Below are 17395 nucleotides of genomic sequence, written 5' to 3'. Positions count from 1 at the left end.
GGTTCTCCCATCTCCACAGAGGAACTCTGGAGCTCTGTCAGCGTGTCCATCAATTGCTCTGTCAGCGTGTCCATCAATTGAATTTACCACAGGTGGACTCCAATCAAGTTGTAGAAACATCTCAAGGATGATCAATGTTAACAGGATGCACCTGGGCTCAATTTCGAGTCTCATAGCAAGGTCTGAATACTTATGTGAATAAGGTATTTCTGTATTTTTTTTAAATATATAAATTAGCCAAAAAATTTTTTTTTATCAATTTTAGAATAAGGCTGTAACATAACAAAATGTGAATAAAGTCAAGGGGTCTGAATACTTTCTGAATGCACTGTACATTATGATCAAATAGCCACAGTAGCCTACATGGCCACTGTTAAAACTGTAACTGAAAGCGGGTACAGCCTCAGTGTTCACAGTAAGAAGTTACACTGGAGGTTGCACAGAATTTTCACAATGTTCAAGTTTGTGCTCAGCAGACCTGAAATTTGCTCAGTGCAGAAAAACATTACAGGGAACATTGGCTGTGTGTTTATAGAACTCTGCAGTTGAACTAAAGGGCTGTGTGTTTATGTGTGTTTGAAAAATAAAGTTGTACACTCTTATCTTTAATACTCCATTGATATGTATTGTGGATGAACCAAGCAATAGAAAATCTGAGTTACTGGTTCACTGTACCAGCCCCATGTCAACCACTGTATAGGATGATGTAGAGCAGTGATTGTTTCCTGGTTTATTCTAAGCTCTTCTGATTGAAACATCCTAGTTGGCTTCATTTATTTAGGTGTGCTTATCCTTGTGTTTTCCCCTTGTATAAATACACACAGTTATTTTCCTGTAGAAAGTGTTCTGGTTGTTGTTTGGGTTAATTGATGCTAAACTAGACTGTCACAGCCACAGGATCCTATCACGCTCTGCCTGTTTGTTTCCTGGGATCCTGTGTATTCCCCTGTGGTATAATGTTTCCAATGTTTATGTGAGCTAATTATGTGAGTGTAAAACTACACCGGGCCGGAGCACAGAGCACTGTCAGAACCTCTGAAGCCTGCCTCTCCAGTCCACATCAATTTAGCCTGAAATGGAACAATGATGTCAGCTGTAAATAGATGCATTTAGCTTACGTAAAGGGAAGGAGGAAGAGAGAAGGTGACATCATGTGTCAATCGATAGAGCCCTTGCCCAGAATCTAGTTTACCATTCCCCTCACTTTTCTTATACAAGTTTTTTTCTATATATTTTTTAGATAAGTCTACTCAACAATAGTAAAAGCTTGTATGTGTTAGAAATGCTCTGACTGAATAGCACTTCTGAGATTCCAATCACATTGATTGAATTGACCTCTTAATGTGTTTTGTCAGTCAATGTTGAGGATAAATATTATTGCCTATTGATTGATTATAGCTCCCAAACGTAAATCCAGTTTATATTGTCTTTCCTCTGTAGCAGCTGATGCTGTCTCTGTCGCTTTCATGTGCAACCATAAATTACTGCCACTTCCATAACTAGTGAAATATGTGTTTTCATACCTTTGAAAGGGAATAGTTTAATGTGCCACTCTTTTAGAACACTATTAATTTAATGGCAGACAATTCACAGTAAACTACAAAATGTACTGTTTTGTTCACGACCTAGGCTACAAGAAACTGCCAGTTTACATAAAGTAGCCCAGGCTGTGTTTAGGAACTGACGACTTTCCTCACATAATTGCTTTAAAAGCTTTTCATTTGGCCAAGGATCAAAATATCACTGCTCCCTGATGTAGCATGCCTGCCCCCTTGTGGAATGATGGGACAATGTCACTTTGAAAGTCATAAAAACTTGAAATAGGGGAAAACAGATCAGTGTCATTCTTTCAGTATGAGATTATTTCAAATAATAGGAAATAATTATCTGGTATTTAACGTTTTATTATTTCATATAGTATACCATCATGAAACAGTAACCCAGTTCAAAAACAGACAGGATAAGTTTTACTATATCTAAAGAATAAACCTGGGTTTACAATGCACCAGTAAACCCATCACTTTTGGCAGAGTGTCTGAGAAGGGATGATGGTTCCACCATACAGACTTTCACCAAAATGTTCTCTCACTAATATGCTCATTCATCTCTATACAAAAGCAACTGTGTAACATAATGAGAAAAAAATAAAAAACAAATCTACTTGGCAATTAAAGCTGTTTCCATGGTTCACCACCCGAAAGCTATTTCAAAGCTCCTGGGATCCAGAGTTTAGAGTTTAACATTTCCTTTATGAGAAACACACTTCTCCATTAAAGAAAAACTCCAGAGTCACAGTGATCAGTAGACACCACACACACACACACACACTCAGACGCCAATGAGTCGTATTTTTGAAGCTGTGCGTCAGAGCTGTGCCATGGGCCAAACCGCTTATTAAACGGAGGAAAGCCAAGTGCCATAAAGGCAGGAGGCGGGCAACTTGTTATTATTCTTTCTGTGAGGTGAACAGCCAGAGATCAATGACCATGGTGGTTTCCTCTGCCACAACTATGGCCTAGTAAAGTACAGAGCCCCGACCTACAGAGACAGATATTAACTAGCTCAGTTCCTTTGAAGGGAATGCCAAGAATAATTTCCCACATGTAACATTTCCCACCAAAACCACAGTCACTGCTGCATTCTCTACCCCACCACACAGAGCCAGGCCTATAGGCTACACACACACAGAGTGAGAGACGAGAGAGTGACGGAGAGAGAGATTGAGGGCGAGAGAAAACCAGTGAAAAAGGGAGTTGACCCTTTTCATTTCTGTCATGAAATTGTCTTTGTGAAAGTACATACAGTGCCTTCAGAAAGTATTCACACCTCTTGACTTTTTCCACATTTTGTTGTGTTACAAAGTGGGATTAAAATGTATTTCATTGTCATATACACAAAGTACTCTGCAATGTCAGTAGATCATATTTTTATGAATGGAAAATAAAACATGAATATATCTTTATTAGATTATTGCCCCTGAGTCAATACATGTTAGAATCACTGTTGGCAGCGATGACAGCTGTGAGTCTTTCTGGGTAAGTCTCTAAGAGCTTTGCACACCTGGATTGTACAATATTTGCCCATTATTCTTTTTAAATTCTTCAAGTTCTGTCAAGTTGGTTGTTGATCATTGCTAGACAGCCATTTTCAAGTTTTGTCATAGATTTCCAAGCTGATTTAAGCCACTCAGGAACATTCAATGTCATCTTGGTAAGCAACTCCAGTGTAGATTTGGCCTTGTGTTTAAGGTTATCATCCTGCTGAAAGGTGAATTTGTCTCAGAGTGTCTGTTGGAAAGCAGACTGCACTAGGTTTTCCTCTAGGATTTTGCCTGTGCTTAGCTCTATTACGCTTCTTTTTTCCTAAAAAACTCCCTAGTCCTTGCCGATGACAAGCATACCCATAACATAATGCAGCCACCACCATGCTTGAAATATGAATAGTGGTACTCAGTGATGTGTTGTGTTGGATTTGCCCCAAACATAACGCTTTGTATTCAGGACAAAAGTTAATTTCTTTGCCACTTTTTTTGCCAGATAGGTCACCCGTGATGCAAGTCAGTATTCGACTTCCATTTATGCCTGAGGACTTCGGGAGATGACGTGGAAACCGGCCACTAGGGGCAACAATGAGCACTGTTTCCTTCAAGTAGGCTTTGGTTTTGCTAAGGTGTTGTGGAAAGGGGTGGTGGATGGTTGTAAGTTCCTGCATCTGGTTGCATGTTTGAATCCAGGTGATAGAAAGTTGTTTTTGATATTTTGGTTTTAAGCCTTTCCCAAACCTTAACCTTTACCTTAATGTTTCGGAGTTAATGCCTAACCTTAAGAATTTGTAGTTAATGCCTAAACTTAACCTTTGAACTATACAGAGAAGTAAACCAAAACTTTGAAATTTGAAGTTTGAGAAACATGGATGAACGTCTCATTCTGACATGAGGCTGTGAGAGCTTGTTGTTGTTGTTTTTTTGCAGTATTATTTAGTGCCTTATTGCAAACAGGATGCATGTTTTGGAATATTTGTATTCTGTACAGGCTTCCTTCTTTTCACTATGTAATTTAGGTTAGTATTGTGGAGTAACTACAATGTTGTTGATCCACAGTGGCGTGTATTCATGGATGCCAAGGGAAGCCAGGCTTCCCAAAATAAAAATATTTCGTCTCTCTCTCTTTCGTCTGAATGTATCTCACAAGAGAAGGCATCCGAGCGAGCGAAACAGCGCCCCTCTGTCTCTCTACGTGTAGGCCATCTATCTGATGCTGTCTGGTCCAAACGAGTATGACATTGTTGCCCGTAGCACTGAAGGCAAGGCAAGCCAGCGAGCATCTAGCCTGCCTTGACAAAAAGTATACAAAATTAGCCAATCAGCGTTGAGCTAAACTGAGCGAGCTCAACTGTGAATGGTCCTGGCGCTCCAAAAAAAAGTGTCAAGGGAAGCCATCTTGGATTTGGCCATCGCTCTTATATTTTAGTTGTCACTGTATTAGACTAAGCAGAAGTGATTTGATAATGTTGAAATGTTGAAGTTGAAATGGTGCTGGAATACTGGAGGCAGCTCCTGTTTTCTTTGCGACTTGCGGTAACTCTGTGGTTCTAAATCAATAGCTGTTTAATGGTCCAAAACTGTCGGAAACATTAACTTGCTTGACCATGCTGTAGGACATGTAACTGTCTGTTACTGAACATGCAATATGCTTTGTGGACTTCATTGGACGAAGGTTGCTATCCGGTTTTATGATAAAACAAAGGTGTGGTTGAGTTTATTCTGCCACTGTGTCTTCATAATGTCTCAGCCAATATATCACGGTCGCAAGGCATATACATTAAGAGGTTAAAGAGCAAACAACGCAATTATCACAACACATTGGCTTCCCAGTGATTTTACCATCCTAAGTGTAATTAATAACTACATGGCCACTGTTAAAACTGTAACTGAAAGCGGGTACAGCCTCAGTGTTCACAGTAAGAAGTTGCCCTGGAAGTTGCACAGAACTTTCACAAAGTTGAAGTTTGCGCAATGTCATACCATGCTCTAAGTGATATTCAATGTCTGTTTTTTTTATGTTTACCCATCTACCAACAGGTGCCCTTCTTTGCGAATCAATGGAAACCTCCCAGGTCTTTGTTTGAAATTCATTGCTCGACTCAGGGACCTTACAGATTGTTGTATGTGTGGGGTACAGAGATGAGGTAGTTATTCAACAAATCGTGTTAAACACTATTATTGTCCATGCAATTTATGTGACTTGTTAAGTACATTTTTACTCCTGAACTTATTTAGGCTTGCCACAACAAATGGGTTGAATGCTTATTAACTCAAGACATTTCACCTTTTGTTTTTTATTAATTTGTAAAAAATGTAGAAAAACATATAATTCCAAGTCAAGGACTGTGAATACTTTCTGAAGGCACTGTAGCTACCTAGACTATCTGCATTGACACTTTTTGCACTAATTTTGACTAATCACATGCGCTGCTGCTACTATTTATTATCTTTCACTTTATTCTGAATAATATGTACATGCAGTATCTACCTCAACTACCTTGTACCCCTGCACATCGACTCGGTACTGGTACCCTGTGTAGGCCTATATAGCCAAGTTATCGTTAATCAATGTGTATTTATTATTACGTGTCTTACTTTTGTATTATTTCTCTATTTTCTCTCTCTGCATCGTTGGTAAGGGCCCGTAAGTAAGCGTTTCACTGTTAGTCCACACCAGTTCACGAAGGCGAAGCATGTGGTGTGCTGAAACCTTTCATAGTAACTTGATGTCAGATCATGCCAGCAATATATGCCTATGTAACTAGTTCCATTTCAGCAGAGCATATCTGGGAGCTTTCGGTTTCAATTATGCAAAATAGAAACACGTGTAACCTCTGTAAAAAATCAAATTAAAACGATAAACATTTAGTTCATTAACCAATGTTTTGATGGTCTACTGCAAAATTATTGTGCAAAACATTGAAAAGTAATGCAACTTCAGTGAATTATAAGCCTGCACAGGTCGAAAGAGAACATATGGCCGGTGTAGGCCGTCATTGTAAATTAGAATTTGTTCTTAACTGACTTGCCTAGTTAAATAAAGGTAAAATAAAAAATAGGACTAGGTAAATACAGTGCATACGGAAAGTTCAGACCCCTTGACGTTTTCCACATTTTGTTACGTTACAGCCTTATTCTAAAATTGATTAAATTACATTTTTTCCCTCATCAATCTACACACAATACCCCATAATGACAAAGCGAAAACAGATTTTTAGAAATTTTTGCAAATGTATAAAATATTAACAGAAAAACCTTACTTACATAAGTATTCAGACCCTTTGCTATGAGACTCAAAATTGAGCTCAGGTGCATCCTGTTTCCATTGATCATCCTTGAGATTTATCTAGAACTTGACTGGAGTCCACCTGTGGTAGATTCAATTGATTGGACATCATTTGGAAAGGCACACACCTGTCTATATAATGTCCCACAGTTGACAGTGCATGTCAGAGCAAAAACCAAGCCACGAGGTCGAAGGAATTGTCCGTAGAGCTCCAAGACTGGATTGTGTCGAGGCACAGATCTGGGGAAGGGTACCAAAAACATTCTGCAATATTGAAGGTCCCCAAGGATACAGTGGCCTCCATCACTCTTAAATGGAATTAGTTTGGAACCACCAAGACTCTTCCTAGAGCTGGCCGCCTCGCCAAACTGAGCAATCGGGGGAGAAGTGGTGAGGGAGGTGACCAAGAACCCGATGACCACCCTGAAAGAGCACCAGAGTTCCTCTGTGGAGATGGGAGAACCTTCCAGAAGGACAACCGTCTCTGCAGCACTCCACCAATCAGGCCTTTATGGTAGAGTGGTCAGACAGAAGCCACTCCTCAGTAAAAGGCACATGACAGCCCGCTTGGAGTTGAGCACCTAAAGGACTCTCAGACCATGAGAAACACGATTATCTGGTCTGATGAAACCAAGATTGAACTCTTTGGCCTGAATACCAAGCGTCACGTTTGGAGGAAACCTGGCACCATCCCTTCGGTGAAGCATGGTGGTGGCAGCATCATGCTGTGGGGATGTTTTTCAGTGGCAGGGACTGGGAGACTAGTCAGGATTCAGGGAAAGATGAACGGCGCAAAGTACAGAGAGATCCTTGATGAAAACCTGCTCCAGAGCGCTCAGAACCTCAGACTGGGTTGAAGGTTCACCTTCCAACAAGACAACAACCGTACACAGCCATGACAATGCAGGAGTGGCTTCGGGACAAGTCTCAATGTCCTTGAGTGGCCCTGCCAGAGCCCGGACTTGAACCCGATCGAACATCTCTGGAGACCTGAAAGTAGCTGTGCAGCGACGCTCCCCATCCAACCTGACAGAGCTTGAGAGAATCTGCAGAGAGGAATGGGAGAAACTCCCCAAATACAGGTGTGACAAGCTTGTAGCGTCATACCCAAGAAGACTTGAGGCTGTAATCGCTGCCAAAGGTGCTTCAACAAAGTACTGAGTAAAGGGTCTGACTACTTATGTAAATGTTATATTTCAGTTTTTAGACAAAAATGTCTAAACCTGTTTTTGATTTGTCATTATGGGGTATTGTGTGTAGATTGATGAGGGAAAACATGTTTTAAATCCATTTTAGAATAAGGCTAACAAAATTTGGAAAAAGTCAAGGGGTCTGAATACTTTCCAAATGCACTGTAAGTCACATACCTGATCAATATCTGACTGTTGAAGCTAGGAACACAATAATTTCGCTACACCCGCAATAACATCTGCTAAATATGTGTATCTGACCAATAAAATTTGATTTGATTTACAGTTAATATAATATTAGCCTAACAGGATGATACAGAGAAGCAAACAGTACACAGGCAATGGTCTAAATTGGTTTTCTTTTTAGTACAGGTATGATACATATTTACAATATAATATACTTCAAGTTTCACCCATATACAGTTACTGATGATAGAGGCATGCTTCTGCTTGCTTAGACTATTCTACATAAGGCACAGTCATTGAGGGGAAAACGCCTCAAATGAGAGAACGAAAGAATCGTGAAAACCACACATTCCTACACCAACCAATAACTTTTCGCATTACATTAAGAGTAAACCTAAACATACCTTGGAATATGGTATTAATAGCAAAATGTTACATTTGTCTTCTTGATACAGCAGTAAATAATACCTCACTATATAGTATTGAAGAAAACAGAGCATGAAATGTATATTTATCCCATCGTGACAATTCCATTACTTGCATAATGTATTGAGTGCACTTTGTCTTTCATTCTCACATCTATCACAGGTAGATCTCTAACCACTGCCCCCTTATGGTCTACAGAGCAGAGCCCTTCTCTTGGTGACACCAAGTGTGAATTTCAATAATCTGAAGTGGCTCTCTCTCTTCTTCATCTGCACTGACCTGAGAACCGAAGATAGGTGAAAACAATATGGTGGATGGCGACATTGGCAATGTACTTTCACCTGTCCATGTTTTTCATGAATGCAGATAAAGGAAAGGAAGCAAGGAGAGGAAGCCCCTTTAGACTATTGGGATACACCTCAGGTCTCTCATCTGCAGAGCAGCTGTAGTTCAGAGGAGCTGCAGGTCAGTGCAGGCGAGGCCAGCTCCTCTGCTCCTCCCAGGGCATCCTGACCCCTGATCTTCAGGTTGACAAACTTGATCTTCCAGCTGTTCTGTTCCAGCGGTGAGCGGATGAGGCCAAACACCTGTTCATAGACTCCTAGGCAGATATCGTCTCTGTGGATGGTCCCTGCCACTGCCACCAGCACCAGGCCGTGGGGGGAGGACAGGACCTTCAGGCCAGGAGGGTCAAGGTTGGGGCTCAACAGGAGCCTCTCGTCCCTCGCCAGGGCTAGGAGACGCAGGCTGGTCAGCTCAGAGCCATGGAACTCCTCCATCTGTTGGCCATCAGCACTGAGACAGAGAGAGGTCCTATGAATTAATATGGTATTTAATACTGTATGTTCATTACAAAATAAAATAGTTACTCAAGTTACTCAAAAACAATACTTAGTCCCTAAGAGAGTAAAAACTATATAATTTGTGTCCAGATTATTACCTGGAGAAGAGGCGTAGACGGACGTCCTCCCAGAAGTGTTGTGGTCCCCAGTCCTTAGGAGGCTGGCCCAGGGAGGGGTTCTGACTGTTGAGGAGCTGGAAGAACCACTGACAGAACTGTCTGGCCAAGGCCAGGTGGTCAAAACCAGGACTGTACCCCGCCTCAGAGGAAACAGAGACACTCTCAGCTGGTCTCAGACTCAGGCTGGTCTCAACTGCTGGAGCTTGATAGTCCAATTCCTACAAAGAAGATGACAGACACAAGATGACAGACATGGTTAGATATTCTTGCCAAATTCAGCCTCTATGAAACACAGAAACAAGAATGTGAGGTGAGATGTTGACTGGCTGTGTCTATACCTTCCCCTTAGACCAAAACTCTAGAGTCCGCTTCACTAGCTGGTGTTTCTCACTGTTGGGGGGCATCACCACCCCCTCCTTTGCCAGGTACTTGAATATGACATCACGGTGCACTTTTTTTCGTTTCAGCAGCTCCTCCGTATCCTTGGTGTATGAAAGAATGGCCTCGACTGCTTCTGTAACAGACAAAGACGACCCCAAGATTTTACTATGGTATCCCATCTACAGATCAAAACTTGCAATGCATCCATTGGTTGGCAGCTAGCTAGTTAGCTAGCCCAATAATGGACTAAAGGAGCCTAATGTTACTCATTATAGTCCAAGGACCTTACATGTTCTGTTTAGAGGCGAATTGGCTGTCAGCCAAATACCCCATCTAAATGTGAATCGATTCTCAATTGCGGTATGGTTCTAGAAACATAAAGCCCTTTACTTTCATATCACAAAATAATTTCACAAATGCAAAATATACACTTACTGTACACTGTTTTAACACAGTTGCAGCCAACAGTACTGTAACTTGGAATTATGTGTGTAGTAATTGAACCTTTTATTTTTTGAAAATTATTTCTCGATGATATGAAAGATATACTCCTTATGTGTCCAAAACCGTACCACAAGCGATGCGTTTAAACGTTCAGAACAAGCGTCGGGCCTCTTAACAAAATGCCCTGGCCAGAAGATAACGTTACTATCAATAGGCGCAAAAGGTAGATAGCGTCTATGAGTGGGTTAGCTAGCCCTTGGTCATGACTCTTATTACACATAAGAGTCATTGGATGGAGGCGTCTTCTGTATGGGGGTGTTTGTTTTTCGATCTGAACATTAACAGCATGGCTTGCGGTATGGGTTTGGATGCATGAAAGGTCCTTATCTTTCATATCTGGGAGAAATCATAAAAAGGGGATAAATTGATACACACATTTATAGGGATTGGGTTCCCACACATATTTCCATGTTACAGCGCTTGTTTGCGGAAAATATACGGAAGACAGTGGATGGACTAGCTACATGTGCTAATTAGCTATCTGCGTCTCCGAACACCTGTATGTAAATAAACTGAAGACTGACGCCAAAAACATGTTGTCACTGAAACATACGGCAGGCTGCAACTGTATTAAAACAATGTATAACAATGTGTGTATTTTGCATTTGTGAAATTATTTCGATGTGATATGAAAGTAGAGGGATTTATGTTTATAGAACTGAACCGCAATTTAGAATCGATTCACGTTTAGATGGAGTATTTGGCTGTTTTTGCTTCCAGAGCCAATTCGCCTTTAAACAGAACATGTAAGGTCCTGGGACTATAAAGCCGTAACGTTAGGCTCCTTTAGTCGATTTGTATTGGGCTAGTTAACATTAGCCGCTAAGTTCTCACCTGTCATGTTTTCCACTGCAATCATTTTGTTGGTGACTGTATCGCTAAGCGAGAGTATGTCGCCCCTTGACATGATACCCAACATCTTTTTACAGCCCTTACGCTCTGTATCGGACAATACAGGCATATTTAAAACAATAACATACAACTTTTCACCCAGTAAACACCTGCAACGGCTGTGGTTGTACTTCCGTCATCCACCACTCGAAGGTACCAAAGGGAACGTCCGGTAGGAAACAACGCATCCTTCATCAAAGCACAAAGGTTCCGCGCGTGTTTGTAAGCTGCAGACAGAAGCAGAAGTGACAGCGCAACAATATAGAGAACGGAACGGACAGTGCCATCTATAGTGAGCTATCTAATCATTTGCAGGATGTACTAGGTAGTAGTTTTATCTTAATAATGCATACTAAGGCATTATTATCGCGACAGAAGAACATAATTTATTCCGTGCATCTCTGAGATTTGGCAATAACGGTTGTGGCTTAAACAAGGTAGGCAACGATGATAGCTAATTTAACTAGCTAACGTTACCTAGACTATGCTATGGTAAGTATCATTAGCTAGCTATGTCAAAGCATATGCATTTTATATGATAGCTTATTGTAGGTCAGTGTCCAGGTGATAGTACACTACTGTACTGCTGGGCTTCGCAATCATTTAGCGATTCAGTAGCTAGCTATATGGGACTTGCTAGTACAGTATGATGACGTTCATTAGCTAAGGGTGTTCCTAGCTAACGGTATGTTAATAGCCCTAGTAACCCAAACAACCCCAACCCTAAACTAACCCTATTACCAGAGAGGATGAATCTCTTTGCAGTAGCGTGGACAAAGTGGACGTAATCAGTAGCTAAGTGTCCCATACACTAGCCTGAATGACAAATGCACACGCAATCACCAATAGTTTTTTTTTATTTCTCATGATTGCTCTACCTTGTCAGATTTATTATCAGGAAGTTGTTGACAATGTTTAAACTACAAAGTCCTTCAACAGTGTGTTAAATGTCATAATGGAGGTAAAAATAGACTTTATCCAGTATTGATTAACTCTGCAGGTAAGCTTGTTTTGAGGAGGAAGTTGATAGTGTACCATGATTTCATCAACCCAGTGAACCCATATTGCAAATCACTGTAATTTCCCCACAAGGAACTTGGTACATAATTATTGCTACACCTCCTCAAGGAAGTGTTTTCTCTTCTCTGTTTCTCCTCTCCGGTGGCTGTTTAGATGGGGGAGACTGAGGGCAGGGTGCTGGGCAGGGTGACGGTGTACTCTGTGCTGGGCTGTCCCCACTGTGTGCAGGCTAAGACAAGCCTGGGCGGTCTGGGCCTGCCTGTGTGTGATGTAGACATGGGGAAGCACCCAGAGCTCCGGGGCAGAGTGAAGGAGCTGACCGGTCGGAGCACAGTTCCTCAGATCTTCTTCAACAGTGTCCACGTCGGGGGGAATGATGACATGCAGAAACTGGTGAGAACACTGTCTCTCATATGGATGGATACATTGTCTCTTTGACTGCTGTATATTCAGTCACTCACTTGAGTCATTCAGTTGAGTGAGCTTTAGGCACTTTACCAAAACATTTACAAAAGGCGGGTTTGTTATTGTAGGAAGTAGAGGCTTGCTTCTGAATGCCTTGCCTGGAAATATAGGTGAAATAAACACTACTCTCTGCAGCCTCCAGAGGAGTTGGAGCGTCTGGTGCGTTTGGTGAGGGAGGAGCCTGTCTCGTTAGACGCCCTGCCCCTGCCCAAGGAGAACCAATCAGATGGCTCAGACACAGCTGGAGAGGCTGATGGAGGTCAGTGGACACACACAAGAAGCCATGTGCCTGATTAGATTACGGTCAATTTAGAGTTGGGCCCTGCTCTATAGAAATGTTTGCACCTTAGAACTGGAATGGGTAGACTGGAATGGCTCCAAAGACACATTCAGTCAAATGTGTTTATTAGTGGGAAATAACCATTTTCTCCTATTGCAGTTCTAAGACTCTAAAAGACAGACCTCCTGTAGCGAGACTAATCTAGTCTTCCTCTAGTTATAAACATGAGCTCTGATTCGACAGGGTTATTTGGACATGCTACTGTTGGAATACCAGCTGGAATATCAGTATCATAAGACCTGGGGAAGAAGTGTCTGTCTGTCTGTCAGTGTGGAATGTTGGCGTCTGCTGCATGAGAGACAGGCTGGTTTTGTTTCACTGTGGGTGTGTGTGTGTGCGTGCGTGCTCATCTCCTGTCACCACGGCAGACAGAGGCCCATGCAGAGACAATGGATCAGTGTTACCTGATAGCCCCAGACCAGCCAACACCTGGCCTCTCTGCCCAGCTCCAATATGTGTCTCTGAGTTATAGGCTCCTCTGCTACCACTCAGGTTCATAAAATACATTCATATGGACTAGAGTAAGAAATAAATATTGTCAATTGCTCCAAACATTTTCTCTTACACATTCCTGTAGTACTGATGTCTGGTGAGTGGCATCCATTCACACAGTAGATGATTGCCAAGCCTTATGTGCATTCTCTGCAGAGTTTAAGTGTGAGAGGGATGCGTTAGCGGACGTGGTAGAGGATCTCAAGCGGAGCGATGTGATTGGATGTCAGTGGAGGAGACTGAGCATGTGCAGAAACAGCTTCACAGGAGCACAGCTGGTTGGCTGGCTGCAGAAAGAGAGGGGCATGGGTAAGGAATGAGAATGAGTAAACAGACATTCCTAAATTCTACATACAGATTCTAATTCTATTATTCTATGATTCTAACTGATTCTAATTCTCGGATTCTGGCAGAGATGACTAAGGCATGCGAGACTGGGCAGGTGTTACTGGACAGGAAGTACATGGTGGGCGTGGCTGGGGCAGGGAAGGGGGAGGGATTTGGAGTGAGTGACAGGCTGTACAGGCTGATGGAACATGACCCTCACTCGGCCCTGAACGCAGGACAGACCGCTGCATGCTCCCCTTTACAGGGTAGGTAGGGAGGACTCCCTCTTCCGAATCTGATTCTTCTTAAAGTTTCTTCCTACTAGAGAGCTTTTCCTTGCTACTGTTGCCTCTGCTTGCTCTTTAGGTGGTTTAGGCACTTTCAGATAAATCCCACTGTGTAGGTGGGGGCTTTCCTGCTTGGAGCTTCTCTTTCTACTAGTTAAACACACAAGTGTAAGAGGCAATCCCACACCTGGTGTGGGCTATTACATTAAATCCCTGATACGATTAACTGGGATTGCAGTAGGTGTCCTTAAAAGCAGCTGATCTGTCTGTGTTTGTGCGAACGTGGGTGGGTGTGTGTGAGTCTCTGTCATTGCATGAGTTTGGCCTTTCTGCAGGCCTCTTCTTGTCTTGCATAAGAAGTAACCTGGATCAGAATGTCTTTCCTAGTTAGGACATCTGCTCATTATCTGGTAAAAATAGATTATTAATGATATAATTATGTCTGTATTCTGTCGCTCCCTCTGTCTCTCTCTGTCTGTCTTTCTCTCTCTCAGCTGCTGAGTTGTCTGCCATTCTAAGGGATATGATCCTGAAGTTGTTCTCTGAGTACCTCTCTTCTGATGGAAAGGTAACAGTCACACTGAACTAACTGAACCCTCCACTACAGCAGATCTATTATGACATGACAGTTGTACTACAATATGTGTGTTTCCGTACAGTGTGTGGACTACAAGGCCATGTCCCTGAGCCCAGTGTTTGAGCGCTACTGTGAGCTAGCTGTTCAGCTACAAAGAGTGGAGCTGCTGTCGCTGACCAGAGAGGAGAAACTAGCCTTCTTCATCAACACCTACAACGCTCTGGTCATCCACGGAAACCTTCGGATGGGAGCCCCAACCAACATGTGGCAGAGATACAAGGTAAGGGAACCATCTAGGATTGTGGAAAGACAACAAGTAATACTCTGTTTAGCAGTGACATTAATTTGTTCCTGTGTGTTGTTTGTAGTTCTTTAACTACGTGAGCTACCTGATTGGAGGAGAGGTGTTCACTCTGCAGGACATAGAGAATGGAGTTCTGAGAGGGAACAGAAAGGGCGTCGCACAGCTTCTCAGGCCCTTCTCTAAGACTGACCCTCGCCTACAGGTAGACTACTCCTCTGGACAGGGAAAGCTATTCAACTTATTATATTTTTTGGTTGTTTATTCACATCTCTAATTTACTGGTGCAAATGTATGTTTTTATCTGAAACGGAGCGCAATCTGTGGCAGTGGTTGAAGTGGTGATAGTGGCTGTTCTCTGTTTGTCCACCAGGTGGCTCTCCCAGACGCTGAGCCTCTCATCCATTTTGCTCTGAACTGTGGAGCTAAGGGATGTCCACCCATCAAAACATACACTCCACAGGTAACACACTGGGTTTTTACACTGCAAATACTGCACATGTAGTGACACAGTATTTTCTGAATCTGGAGTTGTTTGAGTAAAGTCACATGATGTGTCCTCTCTGACCGATCAGGACATCGACAGTCAGCTGCGCACCGCGGCCGAGTCCTTCCTGGAGAACGATGACGGCTGTGTGGTGGATTCTGAGAAGGGGGAGGTCTGTCTCAGCCAGATATTTAAGTGGTACAAGGCAGACTTCGGAGGCACAGATGAAAAGGTACCTCAACACTGACCTTTCACTGAAGAGTACTGTCTCCTGTCCTAACCCAGCCTTGCCCTTTCTCTCCTTCAGCTGCTGAACTGGATCCTGGAGCACATGGGGGAGTCTCCCAAGAGGTCCAGCCTGCAGCGTGTTCTCTCCTCTGGGAAGATCAAAGTCAGCTACCTGCCCTATGACTGGAGCACCAACAGCTCTCACTGAGGCAGAGCAACAAGCCATAGGAACACACTGTTCTGTCAGCAACACAGAGAAACACACAGCTCAGCCTGCAGACATGTCTATCCTCAGTAAAGAGGTCTGTGTGTCTAACTCTAATCCTTTCTTCCCCCCTGCTCCCCTACTCTCCCACAGCATGTGAACCTATACTTTTAACCTGGTTTTACTTTCTCTTCTAACTGGGTCTTCCATTTCAAGCCTTGAAAGTGCTAATGATGCATTTTAGCACGCACCTACTTATTATAAATTTGTTTTATCATTGATTATGAATATTTTTCTTAATACTGTATATGTTAGGAAGGCTTAATTAATTCCATGCATGTTTATGATCCAATTCAACACGTACAGGACACATTTGTACTTTTTCTAACAAAATTAAAAAAGTTAGCTATTTATCTATAAAAAAAAGATCTAAAACTGTTTAGTAAAACTTTTATCCCAAATTGTTTGTTCATCTCCTGTTTTATGCACACCACATTGTGCTGGTCTCTGTATAGCCAGGTACCAGTTCATTGTCAGAAATCTGCTCTCCAGAAAGAGCTTTGCACTGTGTAGCACACCAAGTCTCTTCTAGCCCATCTGTTTCTAGAACTCTCCCACGGTATGACAACGGAGGGGTATGTCTCCCTCTTTACCCATAATGCACTTGTGTGTTTATCTCAGGTCAGCTGCCCCATGATGCAATGGGAGGAGAGGACTTCTTGTATGAGCGAAATCTGGAAAACTGTTGTCATATCACTATAACATGTACTATCTGTACCATTCATATACCTGCAGAGTGTAGTGTACTATTTTTGTCAAATCCTGATGTAGCTTAAGCATTTGCTCTGTCTCCCACTCCTATGTTTGGCTTTGTTTGTTGGGTTTCTGTCTGTGAGAGACTGGCTGTACCTCTAGTGAAGCAGATTCTCCAGTGAGAGGAAAGCGCTCCTGCTCCAAAGGCTAAGCCAACCCTAGATACTGTTTATAAGTATTACTAGGCATTACTATGTTTACTGTCTCATTCACTGAAATGCATGTTACAATGACTGGAATGCGTTAGTTTGATGCATGTACTACTGAATGCCTGGGATACTGTATCCTCTGATCCTGAAGCCTGTAGTTAGAATATGATATGACCCTGTTCTCTAGCCAGTGCCTTCTAACCCTGCATGAGAGAGAGTACCTCAGACCCTGGCCACATCTATAGCTAGCACTCCTATTACAACTACTCCTAACCCCTACTGCCAACCACAGGGCCTATTGTAGCACAGGCACTAGGACTCCATACTACCAGTTATAACTACTAGTAAGTAATACACTGGTAGACAAGTTGCTGGGAAATTCCAGTTGGGCAGTGTTCTTTACTCCTGTTCCTGGATAGTCACAGTATGTGCAGGCTTTTGTTCCAGCCCTGCACTAACATACCTGTTTCAGACCTTGATTAGCTCCAGGACCAGTAATGAAGAATACTGCTTTAGTAAGGTTTCATGCATCTGCAACAGTAAGAGCTTGTACTCTGAATGATACCCTAAAAGTTGGAGAGAGCTCAGTCTGCTCTGACGACTACTGTACTTCCCTAAACTTACCTCATTTCTCTTTGTAATTGTCAGGAAGAAAAAACATGTCATGCAAACCTGTAGAGAACAACACTGTCATGGCTTTTGCCTGGATCCAACTCTGAAGCAATACTTTTGTTATGATGGAAATTATGCAATTTGTCATCTGAAATAAATAATTTCTTATAGTTCACTGGTTGCGCTCTCCCTTGTTGACCCATTGCAGTAAAGCACTACATTGG

General features: G+C 42.4%; 2 protein-coding genes across 4 annotated transcripts; one reads left to right on the top strand and one right to left on the bottom strand.

Moving 5' to 3' along the window:
• Nucleotides 1-7866: 7866 nt before the first annotated feature.
• LOC121536909 (uncharacterized protein C3orf38 homolog) lies at nucleotides 7867-11035 on the bottom strand. Of its 2 annotated transcripts, none has more exons than XM_041844548.2 (4): nucleotides 10812-11035; nucleotides 9431-9606; nucleotides 9072-9310; nucleotides 7867-8944 (listed from the first exon to the last, which is right to left on the bottom strand). In XM_041844548.2, exons 1-4 carry the CDS (start codon nucleotides 10936-10938, stop codon nucleotides 8560-8562), a joined length of 927 nt encoding a protein of 308 aa, XP_041700482.1. In that variant the 5' UTR covers nucleotides 10939-11035; the 3' UTR covers nucleotides 7867-8559. The 2 variants fall into 2 exon arrangements, with proteins under 2 accessions (XP_041700482.1, XP_041700484.1); XM_041844550.2 differs by having other exon boundaries at nucleotides 7867-8926.
• Nucleotides 11036-11096: 61 nt separating this feature from the next.
• On the top strand, nucleotides 11097-17344 carry zgc:152951 (uncharacterized protein LOC569013 homolog). 2 transcript variants are annotated; one of them, XM_041844546.2, is made up of 11 exons: nucleotides 11097-11305; nucleotides 12042-12281; nucleotides 12489-12612; nucleotides 13342-13494; nucleotides 13599-13778; nucleotides 14294-14367; nucleotides 14459-14656; nucleotides 14745-14882; nucleotides 15051-15140; nucleotides 15253-15396; nucleotides 15472-17344. In XM_041844546.2, the coding sequence occupies exons 2-11, from the start codon at nucleotides 12042-12044 to the stop codon at nucleotides 15598-15600; spliced, it is 1470 nt and encodes a 489-aa protein (XP_041700480.1). In that variant the 5' UTR covers nucleotides 11097-11305; the 3' UTR covers nucleotides 15601-17344. The 2 variants fall into 2 exon arrangements, with proteins under 2 accessions (XP_041700480.1, XP_041700481.1); XM_041844547.2 differs by lacking the exons at nucleotides 13342-13494; nucleotides 13599-13778 and having other exon boundaries at nucleotides 11099-11305.
• Nucleotides 17345-17395: the final 51 nt, after the last annotated feature.

This window comes from Coregonus clupeaformis, chromosome 23, assembly GCF_020615455.1.
Source record: "Coregonus clupeaformis isolate EN_2021a chromosome 23, ASM2061545v1, whole genome shotgun sequence".
Taxonomy (NCBI): Eukaryota; Metazoa; Chordata; class Actinopteri; order Salmoniformes; family Salmonidae; genus Coregonus; species Coregonus clupeaformis.
This window is presented reverse-complemented; position numbering and strand designations above follow the sequence as displayed.